General features: G+C 33.9%; 1 protein-coding gene across 2 annotated transcripts in view; it reads right to left on the reverse strand.

The window, feature by feature from the left end:
- The window catches only part of FAM126B (family with sequence similarity 126 member B), a 105,534-nt gene that overhangs the window by 15,081 nt on the left and 67,507 nt on the right, over positions 1 to 22,946 (reverse strand). For both annotated transcript variants that reach the window (XM_037849293.1, XM_037849292.1), the window contains exons 5-10: positions 16,655 to 16,834; positions 12,106 to 12,186; positions 9,794 to 9,909; positions 7,083 to 7,178; positions 4,608 to 4,724; positions 2,588 to 2,675 (exon numbers count right to left, since the gene is read on the reverse strand). In XM_037849293.1, coding sequence (XP_037705221.1) covers positions 2,588 to 2,675; positions 4,608 to 4,724; positions 7,083 to 7,178; positions 9,794 to 9,909; positions 12,106 to 12,186; positions 16,655 to 16,834 — 678 coding nt within the window. The remainder of the gene's footprint in view (positions 1 to 2,587; positions 2,676 to 4,607; positions 4,725 to 7,082; positions 7,179 to 9,793; positions 9,910 to 12,105; positions 12,187 to 16,654; positions 16,835 to 22,946) is intronic.

The following is a 22,946-nucleotide window of genomic DNA, read 5'->3' on the forward strand; positions in this document are numbered from 1 at the left end:
ACATTAGCCTCGTAGAATGAAATAGGGAGTGATCCCTGCTCTTCAATTTTTTGGAAGAGTTTGAGCAGAATTGGAGTTAGTCTTCTTGGAATGTTTGGTGGAATTTCCTCATGAAGTTATCTGGTCCTGTGCTTTTCCTTGTTGGGAGGTTTTTGATGACTGATTCGATCTCTTTACTTACTATTAATTAGTTTGCTGAGATCTTCTATTTCTTCTTGGAGTCAATGTAGGTAGTTTGTGTTTTTCTAACAATTTGTCAATTTCTTCTAGGTTATCTAATTTACTGGCATACAGTTGTTCACAGCATACTCTTTATTTCAGGGATGTCAGTAGTAATGCCCCTTTTTTTCATTTCTGGTTTTCATTATTTGTATTCTCTCTCTCTTTTTTTTTGTCAGTCCAGCTAAAGGTTTGTCAAATTTACTGATCTTTTCAAAGAACCAACTTTTGGTTTTGTTGATTCTCTCTATTGTTTTATCATTCTCTATTTCATTTATCTACACTTATCTCCATTTATCTCCTTCGCCTTTGCTTCATGTTTAGTTTGCTTTTCTTTTTCTAGTTCTTCTAGTATTGAGGTTATGTCTCTGATTTGAAGCCTTCTTTTTTAAGCATTTAGAGCTAAATTTCCCTGTAAGCACTGCTTTTGCTGTATCCCATAATCTTTTTCATGCTGTATTTTCATTTTCATTCAACTCAAGATACTTCTTAATTTCCCTTGTGACTTGCTCTTTAATCTATTGGATTTTCCATTTCTCTCTCTGATATTTATCTAAGTTCATTCTGTTGTGGTTGGTGAAGATACACTGTTTGATGTCAATATTTATTAATTTATTGAGGCTTGTTTTGGGACCTAATATACGGTCTATCATGGAGAATGATCCATGAGCACTTGAGAAGAATGTGTATTATGCTGCTGCTGGGTGAAGAGTTCTACATATCTCTGTTAGGTCTAGTTGATTTAGAGTATTGTTCACTTTCTTCTATTTCTATTTCTTCTATTTCCTCACTGATCTTCTATCTGGATGCTCTATCAATTATTAAGAGTGGTGTGTTGAAGTCTCCTACTATTAATGAAGAACCATCAATTTTTCTCTTCAAATCTGTCAATATTTGCTTCATATATTTTGGGGCTCTGCTGTTAGATGCATATATATTTATTATTGCTATGTCTTGTTTAACTGACCCGATTTATCAGTATATAACGACCTCCTTTGACTGTTGTAACAGTTTTTGACTTAAAATCTATTTTATCTGATATTAGTATTGCTACCCCTGCTCTCTTTTGGTTCTTACTTACATGGTACAAATTTTTTTTTCCATCCTTTCACTTTCAATTTGCTCATGTCTTTTAATTTAAGGTTGGTCTCTTGTAAACAGCATATAGTTGGGTGGTGCTTCTTCATCTTTTCTGCCAATCTCTGTCGTTTGACTAGAGATTATAATCCATTTACATTTAAACTAACTAGTGCTAATGCATGACTTTTTTTTATCTTGCCATTTTGCTATTTAGTTTTTGCAAGTGCACCAGGAGCCGTGTTTGAGTAATTCACTGCTGCCTGCCACAAGATGGGAGATGGGTGATGGTAGCCACTGCCTGGAGAGTACAATTCACTGTTATTTACCACTATTTACCAGCCTCTTCCTCCCATTTCTCCCTCCATGTTGCACAGTATTCTATTATACTCCAGAGTTTCAAAATAGTTGATTCTGACACTGCCTACACGTGTAATAGTTGTTCTGGTGGAAGAACTTATTCCTGAAGCTTCCTACTCTACCATCTTCTCACAATCCTCTCCACTCCATATATTTTTTTTAACTTTATTTACAAAAAATTAAAACAGACAAACCATTGCATATTTTTAATGCAATTTTATTCAGATATACTCACACACCATATAACCCGTCCAAAGTATACAATCAGTGGCTCACAGTATCATCATATAGTTGAGCATTCATCACCACAATCAATTTTCAAACATTTCCATTATTTCCCCCCCCCCAAAAAAGAATAAAAATAAAAGTAAAAAAGAACACCCAAAACATCCTATACCCCCCATACCACCCTATTACTAATTTACTTTTTGTCCCAATTTTTCTACTCATCTGTCCATACACTGGATAAAGGAAGTGTGAGCCACAAGGTTTTCACAAGCACAGGGTCACACCATACTCTCCACTGCATATTGATTTTACTTAAAAAAAAAAAAAAACATGGTCAGAATTTAAATGTTTATGTGATTAAAAATTCAATGTTTTTTTGTGACTTTTCCCATTACTTTGCTTAGAATCCCTTCCCTTCTCTACAGATTTGAGTAAATTTTTATAGCTTTTTTTCTCTTTCATTTAGTTAAAGGATTTCAAAATACTTAAGTCTTTAATTTATCTGAACTTTATTTTGGTACATGACAGGTAGGGAGGATATAAATCAATTTTGTTTTCTGTCAAATAGTTAACAAATTGTTATTATGCAATAACTTTTTCCCCCATTGATTTGGATTGCCAATTACAATACATATTGAATTATTTTACAGAATAGTGCCTTTTTCAGACACAGGAGTATTAAAGAATAAATACAGCAACTTACCAATAGTGGTTGAGAAAAGAGTTCTAGCTGAGCTCTGTAAATGATATCATCAAGAACTTCCTGGCCAAGGTCCCACTGTCCATTATACCTTAAAAAAGCAGATCATTTATTATTGTTAGCAAATATCTCTACTCATCAACACAACCTCCTTAATATTTCAGGTCCTAGTATTTTGGTTCTGAAACAAGCTTTTCCCATCAATTTTTGTATAATTTCATTTGTAAACTATTAGGCTTTTGGCTGCAAGAACAAAACAAAGATTTCAAAAACCAATGTTCAGCATAACTATGTTATCATACTGTGGACAGTGGATTGTGTATCATGGATGATTGTATGGTGTGTGAATGTATTTCAATAAAACTGAATTTAATAAAAAAAAAAAGTAAAAAAAAAAAAAAAGAGTGTGGGGCAGCAGTCTCTCTCTCCCCCTCCCTCCCTCCCTCCCTCTCTTTCTCTGTCAGTTTCTGATCTGAGAAACTGCATGTGTGGAGCTGTTGAGCTGCTCTGCCACCATCACCACCTTCCTTTCATTAAAAGGTGGCAAAATGTAAAAAGTTTTTTATATTGTGAAACATGGTTGGAAGGGAAGGATATTAAATAAATAGTGCCAAAATTGGAATAAAAAAACAAACAAACACTGAGTTGAGGGAAAAGTATCAAAGTTAGTCAGCAAAACTCTGGCAAGAGGAACCAGAATGGGCTTGAAAAGGCCTGGGCCCAGGGGCTAATGGGGCCACACACAAGGGAGTATGTGAGCCTCCTGGTGGGCCATGTCCCTCATCCCCAAGCCTATGGGGGCCTAGCTGATGGAGGCCCTGAGAGTGCTGGGGAGAAGGTCAGGCAAGACCTGCCCAAGGTGAAAGTGACCCCAAGATGTTACGGTCTTATCACCCAGGTGACCAGTGGTCCTTCAGGAACATGACAGCAAAACAGCCTCATGTGAGGTTTCTCCTCCCTATACGGAAGCATCAATAAGTAGCAACCTCCAGTATCAGCTACCAAGAAAACTGTAAATCTGAAGCAGTTAAATTCCTGGGAATCCCCTGAGTAGTTTATTAAGAATGAATTACTAGCTCTGGTTCCTTCCAGCCCAAATAAGAAGTCCCAGTGTCTGATCATTTGTTTGAATTTTTTGGCAAAACCATTTCCCACATTTGATGATTTTTTTGGTTACTCTTCACCAAGTTATCCAGAAAATAGTGACTGTGTTTCACTGATGTGGTCATTATTCACAGCATAAAATGGTAATGAAGCATGGGTTTTATAAACCATTCAATAGTTTGGCTATCTGCTCTAAATTTTTCTATAACTGTATCTCATTAAATTCTGCACTGGAAAAAAATATTGTGTTTGTTTTATGTGGTAATAAAAAACAATTTGGAGATAGGCCAAAAGTGACTAAAAGTTACCTGTAAATGAATTGTGAACTACTCAAATAAATTTATAAATATAATTATATGTTATATAAGATATTTAAAAATATAAGTCTATATTTATGTATGAGTTAAATATAAAAATATAACCAATGTATTATAAGCCAAATGCACTAATTTTCAGAAATAAGCTTGTTCCTATGAAACCTGGACACAGTTGTGAAAATACGAACCTATAAAATTTTTTCCACTTCAAAAAAAAAAAAAACAAAAAAAACCAATGTTCAAATACTTTACAGATGTTCCTTCAAATAAATTGATTTTTATCATGTCCTAATATTCGGAATAATCTATTTAAAGTATTCCCGAAAGCCTGTTTGTAAAAACTCTTAAGGATGATAGTGATACAAAGTTTTTCAAAAAAAGAACATAACAATTTCTAGAATTCAGTATTAATGACTAGTTATATTACATTTTGCCTATTTTTAAAGTAGTAAAAGGAATCCATATTAGAAAAGCAAGATAATGTGTCCATCATGGAACAAAAGAATAAATTCAGTATTGTAAAACTGAAAAGGAACAAAAAGAAATGTTAAATTTCCAAGCATAAGGAAGAATTCACTCAATTTCACAGTCTACCTACTTACATGGCATAATAGACTCCTGTGAGAAGTTGTACCATAAATTCAGGATCCAATACCATTCGACCACAGAGTTCTTTCCAACGCTTTTCATGTTGCCGGGGAAACCCACTCACACAAACCCTAGGGAAATACCATATATACCATGTGTGATTTCCTGATTCATTAAATAAAACAGCCTTTTGCTTTTTTGTTCAACTTAATAATCTTCAAATATTTATTGAGTATTTATTGTGTGCCAGTCACTGTTCTGGGCCTAGTTGTGAACAGGCAAAAAGATACAAAATAAAAATAAAATGCTTGCCCTCATAAAGCATACATCCTAGTGGATTAATAAGAACAACAACTTTTTTTAAAGAGATAACTACCTCTTTCACAAGCATCCTTTTCCTTCTTCACAAAAGAAATCCATAACTTTCATTAATCCCAATGTGCTTCACAGTACCTTGCTGGGAGGTATAGAAATCTCAAAGCAAATAAAGAGTAATTTCAAAATATTGGTGTCTGTGAGGCCCCCTTTAATCAAAGTACTATAGACAACCTTCTTTCTATCTTGCATCTCATTAAGAGATGCTTTCCAAAAAATTATGCTTAACAATCATCAAAAGTTGCAATATACCTCTGTGATTTTAATCAATTAATTTCTTAAGATAACTGGATAATATCCAGAAGATTTTTATTTTTTAGTGTTTAGTGCCTTATAGCTTTAGGAAATTGAAAAAAAAAAAATTTCAATTTCAATTCACAAATTATAAATATACATACTCCATGGCAAAGAAGTTTGTATGGGTGATGAATAAAAGACTTGCATCAAGGAGAAAAAGGAATAATGTAACATCAGACTATTAAGAGCTTGTTCGTTTATTTCCCAAATGCATGATGGTGGGTATAAAATCACCATATTTACAATACATGACATAAATTTAGAATAATGACCTAAAAGCTTATTTATTTTATTTACATCAATATTTACAGACTAGAAATCATATCACTTGCAATTAATTAAGATAAGATGAAACAATTTTGAATGTCAACTTCAAATGTCCAAGGGCACACAATTTTTCAAAATACTTTTAGGGGATATGTGACAAAAGTTTAAAGCCTACTGAAATCTGTCTTTACTTACGTTATCAAGAAACTACGAAAAATCCATAAAAACGCTGTCAATTAGAGATTCGACCAATTTGTTTTAGTGAACCAAAAATAGCCATCTATAAATAAATTTATCTGTAGGTATGCATTAAGTGCTTAAATAGTGTATTCTCTTGAAAACAGTTTCTAGGTTAGAGACAAGAACTTCGTTAGCCATTAATCATGTTATTATAGGCAGGTGAAATAACATTTATTTTAAGATAATCTATAAAATCAATCTTATAGCAAGTTTAGACTGGCTTACTCCAATTAGCAAAATTATTAAGTTTTGTTATAAACAAGACTACACTCTCTTACCAGTCTTACAGTATCATGGGAACTTGAGAAATACATTTGTGGTGGACAGACTCTTAAGGGATCATGATTCCTATGATCTCTCTACCTTCTGGTATTTCCACCCTTGTATCATCCACTCCCTTTCAGAATGGGCAGAACCTGTGACTTACTTTAAACAACAGAACACTGCAAAGGTAATGGGATATAATGATTATGTGTACACATGACTGCAAAATTATGTTACATAAGACTGTAGGACAGGTCTTGCTGGAGTATCACTCCTTCCTGGCTTTAAGAAGCAAGCTGCCATGTTATAGGATACCTATGTTGGGAGGTGCAGGTAGCAAGGAACTGAGGGTGGCCTTCAGCAGCCAGCCAGCAAGTAACCAAAGCCTTCAGTTCTACAACTGCAAGGAACTGAATTCTCCCGACAAAAATGTATGCTTCCCCAATTAAGCCTCAGATGAGACCACAGCTCCAGCTGACATCTTGACTACACTTTTGTGATACCCTAAGCAGAAGACCCACCTAAGTTGTGCCTGGACTCCTGATCCACAGAAACTGTGAAATAATAAATGTGTTTTAATATGTCCAAAACATAAGAAATTCTGAGTTAATAAAGATTATAATCTAAAACAGACAGAATATAAACACACAAATGAGACACACAGATAATCAGTCCTATTACCAGTCTTCTTATCCAACACAAAGGCAGTAATTTGTGAAATGTACAAAGAACCCTAAGGAAAACATCCACATTCCTTAAGACTTTCCAAATTTACAGGACTATTTATTCAATGCTCCTAAATTCAATTATAAAAACTGGTATCCAGGGAGTGATTAGAGCATCAGTAAATGACCCTAAATTTAGATGTCTATGTTTAACTTGATGTTCAGCTAAAAAATACTTCTTTAATACTGTAAGCTCCATGAGTTTTGTTCACTGCTGTATCACCAGAAGTTAGAACAGTGCCTGGCACAGAAAGTGTACTCAATAAATATTTGTTAAATAAATGAATTAAGATGAAGGTTAATGAAAATTATTATTCTTACCTGGAGCCCATTCGACAAAGAGACTGGTAAGATGAGGCAGGCATATACACAATAGCAGAATTATAACACAACATGAGAAAACTCAGGACTTCGAACCTGGAAAGAACAAATAAACATAAGGGAAAAGGATTACAAATAATTATTTCTACTAGGAACTATAGTAAATGATTAATGCGCTGCATGGTTATAACAACAATGCCTCAACATTGACCTTCATGATTTCTCAATCAGGTTACTGTAGCATTCTCCTCAGTATTTTCCCTATTTCTACTTTCCTTATTAGAGGTGATCTTTCTTGCTGTCACCTATATTTTCTTCCTTAAAAAAAAAAATCATCATGCCTGAACACATCTTTCTCCTCTCTACCAAAGTCCAATTGACTGCCTTCCAACCACAAGGTCACTGCTTCAATTAATCATGTCTACATAATGGAACTCCAGCAAAAATTCTAGATATCAAAACTTGGGTGAACTTCCCTGGCTGGTAATACACACTGATGTGCTGCGAAGGTGACGTGTCCTGACTCCACAGGGAGAAGACCAGAAGTTTTTCATTTGGGGACCCTCCTGGATCTTGGCTATGAGTCTCTTCTTTGGGTTTGCTCTAATTTGTATCCTTTTTCATATAATAAAACCATAATTATAAGTATTGTGCTTTCCTGGGTTCTGTGAGTCATTTTAGAAAATTATCAAACCCAAGGGGTTAGAGGCAAGCCCTGAAATTGCAGCCACTTGGTCAGAGTGAGCACGGCTCTGGAAACTCCTGAACTTGCGGCTGGTGTCTGAAATGAGACAGTCTTGTGGAGAACTATGCCCTGTGAAGTTTGGCCTAACTCTGGGTAGTTAGTGTCAGAACTCCTTGTAGACATTAAGCTCTAAATGAGGCTGGGCCTTAATCCTATTGCCAGAGGCTTTACGAAGGGAATGTTACATGGAGGAATAGAAGCTGGAAGTCAAAGGAACCCAGAATAGAAAGAAGAGGATATTGCCATGTGACAGAAAAGCCAAGGAACATAAGGACTGCCAGCCAGCCAGCCAGAACGCTACCAACCCAGGAAAGAAGCAAGCCTTCTGATCTCTGAAACCATTAGATAATAAATTCTCATTGTTTAAGCCTACTCATTTTGTGGGATTTGCCATAGCAGCTAGAAAACGAAGACAGGTGGTAAAGAGGACAGACTTACTTTTCTCTTTATACCCTCATCTATTTTCACTTTCTATCTTGTTTTATTTTAAATTTACCACAAATATATTTAAGTTTATACATTAAAAAATTAAAACAATAAATAAGAAAGGAACCAGGTAACCAGGAGATTTTTATGCAAGCTAGACTATAGTCTGTACTTACAAACTGTTATTTTAATAAAAATTACATATTGTGGAATGATTTGAGTAAACCAATCATGTAGTTAAAATTAAGCTGTTACTTTAGGTTGGGATAAGAACTTCTTCAAGTTTTATAGAGCATTCTGCTGATTAACAAAAGTCTATCACTAAAGCAGAATTTCAAAACAATGTGGCAGGCACAAAAGAAGCCATTATATTTTCTATCATCTGTGTAATATCAGGAAGAACCATAAGAAGAACAGGAATTCCAGATCAAAGCACTTCAATCAAAAGTCAATGACTGGAAATTTGCATGAGCCTATGTTCCTTTCATCTCTCTAACACTATAACCAATAAAAGTACTATTTTACTACAAACATTAAATATCATATAATGAATAAGAGTAACAGCTAACATTTATTATGTGCCAGGCACTGTCTGTGCTAAGTACATTTCAGGGATCATGTATTTATTCCTCACAAGAACCATGTAGGGCAGCATGTAGTAAAGAATTTGGCCTTGCCCAAAGAAAGGTCTGGACTTTGCCTTCAGGTTCTGGGAAACAACCTGTGTCATACCTGTCAGGAGAGTCTCTGTTTAGAGACCAGAGAAACCAACCAAGTGATTTGGGGTGGAGACTTTGGGTCACACGGTATCAGAAAATCTTTAGGTTGAGATCAACCACATATGCAATCAATTAATCATGTCTACTTAATGAAACCCCAATAAAAACTCTGGACATTGAAGCTTGGGTGATTTTCCTTGGTTGGTAACACTCTGTGCATATTATCACAAATAGATACTGGGAGAATAGTACATCCTGACTCCATGGGGAGAGCCAAGAGAAGCTTTGCATTTCAAACCCTCCCAGACTCTGCCCTGTGCATCTCATCTTTTGGCTGACTTTAATCTGTATCCTTTCCCTGTAATAAGCCACAACTGTGAGTATAATAGCTTTCAGTAAATACTGTGAGTCATTCCAGTGAATTATTGAAGCTGAGGCAGGTTTTGGGAACTACTCAAACTTGCAGTTTGTCTAACTCTGGGTAGAAATGTACTACCATTAATCCCATTGTATAATGAGAAAAGCAAGTTGTAGAGAATAGATAAGCTGCCTGACACAGGAAGCTTCGAAGTGCAAGTACATGAACCCTGGTTTGGCTAACTTCAAGCACACACTTTTATTTTTTACATCGCTTTACACAAGATCACCATAACACAATAACAGGCATTAAGCAGATGGATCTTTCATGACTATGATGCATTTCACTAGTATAATGTATTTACCTTTTGGCCTCCTCTCATACCAAACTTTAACTGAAGTAATTGTATTTAACTACTAAGAATAAATTAATAACTGTTATTGTTTACAGTTTGGACCATTACCGGTTTTGTGCAGTGAATGTTTCCCTCTGAGGATGGAGATCACTATAAACAACCCTGATGAGATCATGCTGACACAATGCCCCTTCTGTCAAAGCCATTGATCCAATTGTTGAGGGCTACAAAAATAAGGCAAAGTATGAGATGATGGCTCTAAAATGAAGTAAAAAACTGTTATCATGTAATGATGTTTAATTTTGCACAACACTCTCTGTTTCAAAAAAAGGCAGTTTCAGATCACTTCTCTTTCAAAACCTTTTCAATCTCTCAATTAAATAATATCTTCAGCTCTTTTTGAAAAAAAAAATATAAATACACATGCATGTGCACACAGAATATAAAACTAAAAATATACTACTTTATTTTTTGAAAGATTATGGAATGAATCTATATTAGGAATGAGTAAGAAAAATGCTAAAAAGACTACGGGTTAAAAGTACATCATTTAATATATATGCAGGGCCTCCCTGAGGAGCTGGGGGGAAAATGCAGAGGTGTTGGGCTTCCTCACCTGGATTGTTGCTGATGTTCTCACAAACATTGAGGGCTCGCGGTTTGATGCGCCAAGCCCTCTATCACTGGACTTGCCCTTATGAAGCTTGTCACTGCAAAGGAGAGGCTAAACCTGCATATAACTGTGTCTAAGAGTCTCCCCGAATACCTCTTTGTTGCTCAGATGTGGCCCTCTCTCTCTAGCTAAGCCAACTCAGCAGGTGAATTCACTGCCCTCCCCCGATGTGGGATCTGACTCCCAGGGGTGTAAATCTCCCTGGCAATGTGGGGGGATGTGAAATGAAACGAAATAAAGTTTCAGTGGTGGAGAGATTCCAGATGGAGTCAAGAGGTCACTCTGGTGGGCATTCTTATGCACTATATAGATAACTCTTTTTAGGTTTTCATGCATTGGAATAGCTAGAGGTAAATACCTGAAACTATCAAACTGCAACCCAGTAGCCTTGACTTTTGAAGATGATTGTATAGCAATGCAGTTTATAAGAGGTGACAGTGTGATTGTGAAAGCCTTGTGGATCACTGTCCCTTTATCCAGTGTATGGATGGATGAGTAGAAAAATGGGGACAAAAAACTAAAGGAAAAATGGGGGGGGGGGTGTTTTGGGTGTTCTTCTTTACTTTTATTTTTTATTCTTATTTTCACTTTTTCTGGTACAAGGAAAATGTTAAAAAAATAGACTGGGGTGATGAATGCACATCTATATGATGGTACTGTGAAAAACTGATTGTACACTACGGACGATTGTATGGTATGTGAATATATCTCAATAAAATTGACCAAAATTTTTAAAAAGTACATTTAAAATTTGTTTCTATTCAAGAACAGAGTAAAACTCTATAATTATAAAAAAAAATTCCAGATTATGATCAAATGTCTCTTTAATAGTGACATAACTGATTTCATGTTTCTAAAATTAGAAGAACCATCTATATTCATTAATGCTTCTCCACCCTACATTTTATAACATGATACACAGAACTTAATTAAAATCTATTATTGAGAAATATTCTATGCTGAAAGGAGTCCTGGCTAAATATGAGTCATTCTATTTCCATCACAAAGCAAAGTCTCTGGGGAATTAATTAAGGAAATAAATAGCTGCAAAAAACTATGAAATTAGCAAGATACTATTTGCTGACAAGAAAATGGAATATAATTTTTAGACTACTGGTAAAGTTTCTTTAAATGCTTTCTTTATAACTTTATAAACTAAAGGCCACTAAAGCCCAGAAATTTGTTTGATTTTTTTCCAAACAAATTTCCTTATGAGATTTCATTTAATGAGAGCAGACAGGACTTCACTTTAACAGGAGTCATTTATCTATATGATTATCAATGTTCTCTCACATTCTTCAACCAAATAAACATAAGCAAAAATCAAAAGTATACCATCACTGAATAGCTAGAATGTATCAAGCAGACTCCTTTAAACTGAAATGTAAAAATTACAGTGTTAAACAACTTCTATGTGGTCATTTTCCTAAAGAATAACACAAGCAAATCAATCTAACAAGTGTGAGTTTTAAATAATATGTAGGACTTCAAAAACAAAAGCATATTTTTGGAAACCCACAAAAAATTAATAAACAAAGACCAAAAATGATACTGGTAGAATAAAAAAGAAATAAACAAGCTAGAGGAAATTTTCCCTCTCAACATAGCTCAGGTTTCTGTCACTAAAACAAAAATCTACTTTTAAGAAACAAACCTTAAAGATGCATTAGAAATATTTATCTTAGATAATAGACCTTTCATCTGTTAATATATTTTAAAATAATTCCACATTTCCAATCTTACTTACCTCATGGTATATTGAAGGCTTGGATAAGGAAGGAATAGTGAAAGATAGAACTTTATTGTTTCCATCTTTATCAGCAATTTCCTATAATTTAAAAAACATACAAAGATAATGAAATAATCATAGGCCTATATTAGAAAGTAATGATTACTTCCTTAATTTACTCAATATATCACTAGCAATTGAGGGAGATTTTTTTTAAAAAGAAATATTAATATATAAAAACTATTACTATCATAGTGAATCTTTTCTAAGCTATAAACAAATTTGTACAGTTTGCTATAAGTTTATAATCCCAAAAGAGATTTTAAGCATAATACTATACTAAATAAAAAGCAACATGGCAGTAAAAACATGAAAAAGGGAAACAAATATATTTTTCATGTTAGATTTCCATACAAGAAAGGGAGATCACAAGTGACTAGATCTTCTTTCAGTAGAAACATGTTTGAGCTAAACGATTAAAATTAAAGGTCGTAGCCAGGAGATTCACACTCAATAGGACACAAAAACACATTGTACTAATACAGTGAATCTTGACTAAAAGAAACTTACAGTTATTCTGCAAAAAACTAATGACTTGAACTAACTACATATTAACATAAGTCCATAACCTAAATTCATATTTAGGTGATTTTTAGTGAACTACAAGAAAACGTCTGAGATTTTTAAAAGCACTTTTTCTCTTCATAAAAAAAGACAATGGTGTCCTTTATGTCTCCACTCTACGGCACCTCCGATCTTCCTCAGGAATCAGTAAATAACTAGAGATGCCAGCAACTGGAGAGGTAAGATGCTCCTGCATCATTCCTTTTCTCCACTGCCTTATTTCAGTCTCTATTTTTTTTTTTTTAACTCATATCAGTGTACATCACTGGCATAATAAAGTCCATAGAGAGACTACTTCCCTCAGTAAACCCAGAGGGTAGGTGGTCAGAGACGGAGTTGCTGCACAGCATAAAAGGAAAAAACAATATCAACAACAACTATTATCACCAAAACACAAACCCAAAGGACCTTCCCCATAGGCTCATTTCTGAGTTTACTATGTCATAGGCAAGTACCAATTACAAGCAAACAATGGCCATACTTCTCATTTGGGCAGGAAAACAGGTTGAAAAATTTCCTAAAGGAGCATGCGACTTCTTTATCGTCAACCTCTAGTTACCACCATATCTGGAACTTTCTCAGAGAAAATCACTAAGATGAATGGGCATGATTTAAGTTAGGCAATAAAACTTTAATTTTTATACCTAAAATAAAGCCATATACTTTTGCTTTATCTTTGTATTCATGGAAAAGGATGTTCTGAAATTTGTTTAAGCTGAGGGCAATATAAAAATCTCCTTGGGGTATTGAGAGAAAAAGAGTAAAAAAAGAGAAATGAGTATACAGAAGAAACCCCATGAGGTAAGAAAAACTGAAAAACACAAAGAAGAGAGAACACAGATATCAACAGAATTAAAATAAATCAGCAGCCTTAAATTCCATTTCTAACATATAACTATGCATTTTAAATTAATACACTATTTTTGAGAAGCCAAAAGATAATGAAAACACAGCACCAACAAATCTATTTATAACTTGCCAAACATTCCACTTTGCAAAATATTCTTGCTTCATTTGTAATTTTATTACACTAAAAATTTAATTAAAGTGATAGTTTAACATTAAATAATCTAAAACACTAAATTTAATCGTTAATTCAATAAACATTTACTAAAGGCCTGTGTTAGGAATTATGGGAGACATAGTGATATATAATACAAATTTCCTGCTTTAAAAAGAAATTGCCAGGGAGGCAATCTAGCAAAAAAAAAAAAAAATTTTATATCTAAACCACCTTGTCATTTTAAAAAAACTCACCTTACTTATGATAATAATAAACATTTAGCAGACCCCTCGGACAACATGCTGGGATCGTCACATTGTTTTTAATTTCACTAACAATTTTTTATCCCTAACTGTTTTACAGATAAAGCAACTGAAGATATTAAGTAACTTGTCCAAATGTAAAATAGCCTGAAGTTCCAGGGCTTGGTTTTGAAATGACTACAAGTGATTCTAAAGCCCATGTTCCTTCCTTCAGACATATGTTCTAGCAATAGAAATGTTTTCTAATGATTTTTAAATGATAACACTTAGAAGGGTGAGCACTGGAACACAGAAGTATTTGTTTATTACAAGATTCCATTTTCCTGTATTTTATTCCCTTCTCAGGTATAGAGCTAAACTTTATTATGTAGAGTGTTCATTTACAGTATATACTGAATGTACAGAATATAAAGCTTCAAAAGGCAGGAATTTTAAGACTAATGTCCTAAACTAGGAATCATGAGAAAAATTAGAAAAATAATGTTTCCAGTACTTAAGAATTCCTCAGAAGAACAGCGTTCCATAAATAATGTATTATCAAATATATACTATATTATCCAAAGATTATTAATATAAATTTACAGCACAATGTGAATGTAATTAATACTTCTGAATTATATATTTGAATGTGATTAAAAGGGAAAATTTTAGGATACACATTGTCCTAGTTTGCTTATGCTGCAGAATGCAAAACACCAGAGATGGATTGGCTTTTATAAAACGGGGATTTATTTCGCTACACAGTTACAGTCTTAAGGCCACAAAGCGTCCAAAGCAACACATCAGCAACCGGGCACCTTCACCGGAGGATGGCCAATGGCGTCCGGAAAACCTCTGCTAGCTGGGAAGGCAGCCGGCGTCCGCTCCAAAGCTCCGGCCTCAAAACGGCTTTCTCCCAGGACGCTCCTCTCTAGCAAGCTTGCTCCTCTTCAAAACATCACTCCCAGCTGCACTCTCTTTCTTCCCCCCAAGTCAGCTCATTTATATAGCTCCACCGATAAGGGCCCACCCTGAATGGGCGGGGCCACGCCTCCATGGGAACATCTCATCAGAATCATTGCCCACAGCTGGGTGGGGCACATTCCAAGCAAATCCAACCATCACCAAAACTTCTGCCCCACACAAGACTACAAAGATAATGGCATTTGGGGGACACAATACACTCAAACTGGCACACACATCTATATATATATTACTAGAATAAAATTTTTTAAAAAATCCATAGGACTGAACTCTAATGCAAACTATGGACTAAAGTTAACAGTACAATAATATTTCATCAGTTATAATAAAGGTACCACATTAAACAAAATGTTAATAATAGGGAAACTGTGTGTGTAAAGGGGGAGCATATGGGAACGCTATCTTTTCTGCATGATTTCTCTATACACCTGAAACTTCTAAAAGAAAAGTAAAAATAAACAAAAAATAAATTTACAAAGTGCTTTATAAAACTTTTATAATCAAACCACACTTGGAATTGGAAATTTATATAAGCTCCATATCCTAAAGCTATATAAAAACAAAAGATCTATGCCAGTGTTTTCCCAATCTTTTCTCCCCTTAATGACTCCAGATAAATTCATAAGATTTGTGGTTCTTAACTGATGAGTTCAGGTAATTCTCCAATTTTGTACAAAGGCATGAAAGTGGAAATATGACGTGCTATTTTGTTTCCTTGCATTGCCTAAGAAAAGGAGCCTTGCTGCCTAAGCCTTTGAAAAGGTCCCATACAAATGTTCCCATGTTCCTGAATTCTCCCTCAGCTCCCCATTTTGTTTCATATAATCATCATGACCTTTAAGTTCTTCCCTTTCTAGCACACTCACTCCATTTGCAGAAGTAATCAAATCTTGGTCTTCAAGGTTCTTCCATGCAAGTTAGCATCCAGAAATGTTAGTGGTTTCTCTTCTCCTGCTAGTTTCCATTGTATTCTTACTCAGATTTTAAAAATTGTAATAGGCTCTAACAGTATATTGTACTTTTATTCCTTAACTAATATCCACCCCCTTAGAGAAACAGAAATCTCATATCCACTTCCCCCACTAATCCCAATTATGTATGTGGCTTTCAAAATATAAAGATTAAATTCAACATATAATTCCAAGGTCTCTCTTTATACCACCCCTACGTTTAACTTTCTAATACATAATGCTATTCTTCTGATCAAAAACTTGTAATTGCTTTCCCAATGCCTAATAAAGCAAACCTAAATTCTTCACTTTAAAGTCTGCCATGATGACTTCAGCTAACATCTGAATTTCTCTCTAAAATCACCTTATCATGCAAATTTCATTATTAGTCATCTATAAACATGTCTTCTTTAGTATAGCAGAAGTATTTTAAAAGCAGGCACCACATCTAATTTTTTGTACTTATCAGTGCCCAACATTGTGCCTTATGCAGAGGGCATTGATAAATACTGGCCAAATGAAACAAAAGAAATAAAAGTCATAAAGTATTGACAATGTTGTCAATTAACACAGTTTCACCTACGTTATAATATACATACCAGTAATTACCTATGAAGTACCTTGGCATTCAATTTATTAAGTTAATTGAGTTATATAGTATACATTTCAATTTATTTGTCTCCAAATATTCCTTAAGTATTATTTCAGAGGACTTTAAAAAAGTTACTGAAAATTTCCAAAACTTTATACCATTTTCAACTTACCAAATTATAAATTCCTAACAGAAGTGCTTCAATGCAGCCATTACTCTGCCTGTCTCGACTAACTGTAAGCTGTAGGTAAACCCATATCAATTCTGGCAAGAACTGCAGTGTGAACCTCTTAAGTCGAACTTCAGAGCTACGATAAAGCTCAAATAGCTGGTGGCAGACAGGCTCCAGGAGCTAAAAGAAAAATAAAGTGTATTAATATATCCATTTTTTTGGCTGTAGCTGTATTTTTTAAAAGGCCCATATACCTATATAGTATTTTAAAAATAAATTTTCAGTATTAATTTCTACATATTTTGAATTAACTCAACCAAAACTTTTAATCCCTATTTATGTAAACTGACCAATTCACTAACTATAAGAAGTACTCTGTGCACATATAAAATCAACATATCTTTCAATATAGTAACTACTAAATTATTAGATGATGTGCTGGTTTGGATATATTATGTCCCCCAAAAAGCCATATTCTTTAATGCACTCTTGTGGGGGCAGATTTATTAGTCTTTTTATTAGGGTGGAACCTTTTTGACTGAGTGTATCTATGGAGATGTGACTCACCCAACTGTGGGTGATACTTCTGATTAGATTATTTCTATGGAGGTGTGGCCCTACCCATTCAAGGGTCTTAATTAAATCACTGGAGTTCTATAAGAAAGCTCACAGACAGAAGGAGCTCAGAGCAGCTGAGAGAGACTTTTGGAGAGATGCTGAGAAATGTTTGGAGATACAGACAGAAGGACGTTTGGAGATGCTAAGTTAAGAGATGAAGCCCAGAGTTGGCCCTGGAGGAGCTAAGTGAGGACTTCCAGATACTTAGAGAGAAAGCTATTGGAATCAGAAGCTGAAAGCAACGAAACCCAGGAGCAAAGGACCAGCAGACGCCAGCTATGTGCCTTCCTAGTTAACAGAGGTGTTCCGCATGCCATTGGCCATTTTTCAGTGAAGGTATCCTCTTGTTGATGCCTTAGTTTGGACACTTTTCTGGCCTTAGGACTGTAACTTTGTAACTTAATAAATCCTCTTTATAAAAGCCAATCCATTTCTGGTATTTTGCATAACACAGCACTAGTAAACCAGAACAGATGATTAGTTCTTTAACCAAGATACTCTATATTTGGTGAGTTTCCCTTTCTGTCCTTACCAACTCTTACTATACTTCATTTTAAAAAGTTTCCAGAGAAAAGAAAATAATTTCTTATGGTCTGGAAATAACTTTAAATCTTGATTCAGACTATGATTTAAACAAATTATATACTACTCAGAGGTGGAAAGGATTTTGTAACATAATGGTTGAGCATCCAAAATGTGAGCTAATATTTTAAATATATACAAGTGAAACAAATTGACTACCTTTATGTTTTAAGAATGATTTAAAATCCACTAATTATAATTATATGAAAGATTTTGAAAAGGAGGAAAGTATATCAAAATATCTTTTTTAATATTTCATTGGCCAGTTTTTCATATATTACACAATATAACTTATGAGGAGACTTCATGCTCTTGAAAACTGAAAATAATGAGCCAATAGTTAAAGTAAACTTCCCCACTTTTGCCTAAAATTTACTACTAATTCAGAATGGTTTTGCTGGAATAATTGCAGACTGAAAAAACCAAACTAGCTATGATTTTTAAATGCAGATCAAACATTGATAAGAAACTATAAAATAATTTTTGAATTAAAATTTAACACTTTACAAAAAGAATAATAATTCAGCAATTTTATCTAAACATCTCTATTCTGAATGATTAAAATAATGCATATGCATTTGGGAATCTGCTTGAATGTGGTTATATATATCCATAACAATCTAACACTAAAAAAGTCACTACTTTAACAATTGTAAAATTAAAAGTCAACAACCTGCCAATTGTACAGTTAATATATATATAGATGCATTAAGCATAGCTCTTAAAGAACTCTAAAGCTAAATTTTATACCCACACACACATCTTGTATCTACTAAGCGCTATATGTGAAATTACTATCGTAGAATAAAATCTTAAAAAAAAAAAAAAATTCCAACTCTCCCCTTATTTTGAAGTCTAGATCTAACAACTTGACCAAAGTTAAGAGAAATTAGTGGTGGAGGAATTCACTAAATCTAGGTCTTGTGATACCAAATGGATGTTTCTACCATATCATATTTCTTATACCAGAATGGAGGTGCAGTAGTAAAGAGAGTTGTTTAATGGCAAATAGTATACTCTATGCAGTGCCTATAATGAAGAGGTAACAAGCTTTTGAAAACAGTCAGTTGCTGGCATCCTTCTTAAGTACTGACGACAGTATTCATCTCTTCACAAGAATTAAACATTGTTGCTCTCATAAATATATTTAATAAAATATATATACCTATGTTTCAAATTCACTTTCCTCTTGAGTAAGGAAATCTTCAAAGATTGCCTTCTCTAAATTTTATTGGTCATGGTAAAATTATGATGGGTGTATGTTATAAATACCTATAAATCCCCTTCCTTACTAGGAAAAGGCATACCATCATGTATAAGACTATACTTTAGTTAAGAATAGTGAAGAAATACAGTTGCCAAAATTACTTTGTTTTGGCAATCCAGTAGCTTTTAATCAGATAACACTGCAAAATAAGAGACTGTTAAAATTTTGCCAATACTATTAACACCTTTGTATCTAAGCATATGTAACATGTCATCATGTTCTCAAATTCCCAATTTAATAAATGACTCCGATCTCCAATAAATTACAATATCATTCACATCAAAAGACGTTTAAAAATACATTATCTTTTGAGTTAAAAATAAAAAAAGCTTACAAATAATTGACAACATTCTCAAAGTTAGCAAAGACTTCTGACATGATGATTACTAGGGGACATGCTATCTAATAACATAATGAAATTAAGAGTCGTTTGGGTGGAATAATGGAGACTGAAGTCCAATATGAATGGGTTAGAGAAAGAACGTGAGGTAAGGAAGTAGAGACAGAGGCTATAAGCAATACTTTACGAAGTTCATAAATAAATAGAGACACAGAAATGGAGTAGACAATAAAATATGAGGAGACCTTATTCCATTAAGCAGAGGAGGAAAAAAATCAATGATAGAGGAGAGAGAAGGAATAACTGTAGGAGCAGAGTCTTTGAGGAGGCTAGAGAAGATGGGATCCAGACCTAAATGGAAGAGATGGTCTTTGATACAACCTGGATACTTCATCTACTGAAAAGCAGAAAAAGCAGAAGAGTGTGGGCAGAAAATGCTCGCAGAGTGGTAGATCTGAATGGGAAAATAAGAGAGTTCTCAACTGTTTTCTTCTAATTTTTTAAAGATATAGAAAGCAAGTTAAAAATGAAGAGGAAAAAGGGTAAGCATATGAGAAAAGAAGATATAAAATAAAAAGTAGAACAGCAAGGAAATAAAGTAAGGCTGCATGACAGGATCATGTACCCATTTGAGATCTGTAGTCCTGAATTTAAACCACATGATAACCTCAACTGACACAGAAAGGCATTTGATAAAACCCATCATCCTTTTTTTTGATAAAAACACTAGGAAAGATAGGAATAGAAAGAAACTTCCTCTACATTATAAAGGGCATATATGAAAACTCACAGCTAACATTTTATACAATGGTGAAAAACTGAAAGCTTCCCTCTGAGATCAGGAACAAGACAAGGATGCCCACCATCACTACTGTTACTCAACATTGCACCAGAAGTTCTAGCCAGAGCAATTAGGCAAGAAAAAGAAAAGGCATTTAAATTGGAATGGAAGAGAAGTTAACTTTCACTATTTGAGGATAACATAATCCTACATATAAAGTCCTGACAAATCAACATCAAAGCTATTAGAGCTAATAAATGAGTTCATCAAAACTGTGGGATAGAAGATCAACACGCAAAAATCAGTAGTTGTTTCTACACACTAGTAAGAAACAAGCTGACAAGGTAATCAAGAAAAAAATAACATTAAAATAGCAACTAAAACAATTACATACTTAGGAATAAATTTAACGAAGGATGTAAAGGACATGTACAAAGAAAACTACAAAATATTGCTAAAAGAAATCACAGAAGACCTAAACAAATGTAAAGACATTCTGTATTAATGTACTGGAAGACTAAATATCATTAAGATGTCATTTCTACCCAAATTGATTTATAGATTCAATGAAATCCCAATCAAAATTCCATCAACCTACTGTGCAGAAATGGAAAAGCCAATTAACAAATTTATTTGGAAGGGTAAGGGGCCTTCAATAACCAAGAACATGTTGAAAAAGAAGAAGGAAGCTGGGGGACTCAGACTTCCTGGCTTTAAAGCATATTACAAACTACAGTGATCAAAACAGCATGATATTGGCATAAAGAAAGCTATATTGACCAATGGAATGGAACTGACAGCTCAGAAATAGACCCTTACCCTCTGACCAGCCAAGTCCATTCAACTGGGAAAGGTCAGTCTCCTCAAAAAAGGGGCTAGAAATGGATATCCATGTGCAAAAAAAAAGAAAGAAGAGCCCTATCTCACACCATATACAAATAACCTCCGAGGGTTATATATTCATTTCCACAATGCAGCAACTGCTCAAAATATCACACAACACATCTTTGGGAAATACTTTCAGTGTCAGAAGTCACACTAGATAAAAAGTTCTGTTATTTCATAATCAATCACAACCTTGGCCATAAAACAATATAAAAGGCCTCTGGCATCTTAGGTTCTGACCACCCAGTATCAGCAAAGTATCAGCAACCAATGTAGAAAAAGCAATTTGCCTTTATTTTATTGTTATTATATAAATACTGATACTTGTGAAATGATCTAAATTTAGTTTCTATGTGTAAAATAACTCCAAAAAGAAAACAATAAAAAATGCTGGGGATGAGGAATGGAGGTACAGGCAAAATGAAGAGATCTAAAAAGTTGATGTGTTTGAGAGTTTATGGATATTAAAGTTCTTACTCCAATACAGCCCTCAAGAATGTCACACCTGAATGTCTATTATATATAACATGCTATTATGTGATAAAGTTATGGAGGTTTTTAAAAAAATTAAACATATCCTCAAGGGAAAAAATTCAGGACTACTAAAGGTTTACAAAAGAATAGTAGTTTAGAAAGCAATTTTTAAAAATTATAAAAATGTTTTGGGTAATATTAGGCAGCATTTTTAGAAAACCAAAGAGCTTCATGAAGTGACACATTTATAGAAGACATTTTGAAGTATAAATTCAGATGTTTATTTTTTAAAGATTTACTTTCATCAACTTAGAAACATTGTCTTTTATTTGAAAATAATATTTGACTTCTAACTTAAACTTGTATAATATTTATGCACCTTTGCTCTTTTTTTCCTAAGCCAGAATTTAATATATGAATTGCAATGTAAATCTTAAATGTTAATGAAATACTAAAATGAAACAAAGAATTAACCCATTCCAGTTCAACTCCCAATCACACTTGTAAACCTATAAATACATTTTGGGATTGCCTCAAGGTATCCCCAAAGAAATTAAGGTAATCTAAGGAAATGACATTTTTTTCTTTATCTACTTTTAGGTTAGAATAACTGAACATAATTACTGGACAAGACTCTATGGAATACATCATTTCTATTCTTTCTTCTTTTTTCATTTCTCTTTATGACTTTATGGAATACATAATTTCTATTCTTTCCTTATTTTTCAATTTCTCTTTATGACTATTTATTGACAATTATTTGGAACATTCCAACTTCGGAATTATATTGGCTAGACATTTACAAAACCAAGTTTATTTATTCAAGGTTACCAGATTCCACTAATACTAGCCTCTCCTTCTTTGTCATTATACTCCCTTTCCTTTCTTCAACTGGGGTTCATTATCAGCACATTTACAGAGGGCTTACTGCCTTGCCAGGTAATTCTCAGTTGTCAGTAGCACCAACTAATATCTATCAAAGGGAAGAAATAAGGATAAAGTACTATTTGTCCCTCGGTAATCTGACAATGCAAAAAATATATATTTTTTGGTTGTAGGCAAGTAAAAAAAGAGGGAGAAATAAAAGAGGAAAAGGTACTTTTTATACATTTGTGAATCCTAATGAAAATGACAGCATTTTAGAACCTCATTTTTTATTTCACTATTCTAATCAATATTTAGTAATTGCTCATTATGTACATGATGAAGTATTAGATTCTAGGGAAGTAACACATATAGAATATATGAACGCTGCCCATGAAGAGCTACACTGTAAAGAAAAAACATAACACAAATTTTAATAAGCAAAGTTTAAATGTTAAGTCAGCACAAAACAAAAGATAGG

Source organism: Choloepus didactylus, chromosome 9, assembly GCF_015220235.1.
Source record: "Choloepus didactylus isolate mChoDid1 chromosome 9, mChoDid1.pri, whole genome shotgun sequence".
Classification (NCBI taxonomy): Eukaryota; Metazoa; Chordata; class Mammalia; order Pilosa; family Megalonychidae; genus Choloepus; species Choloepus didactylus.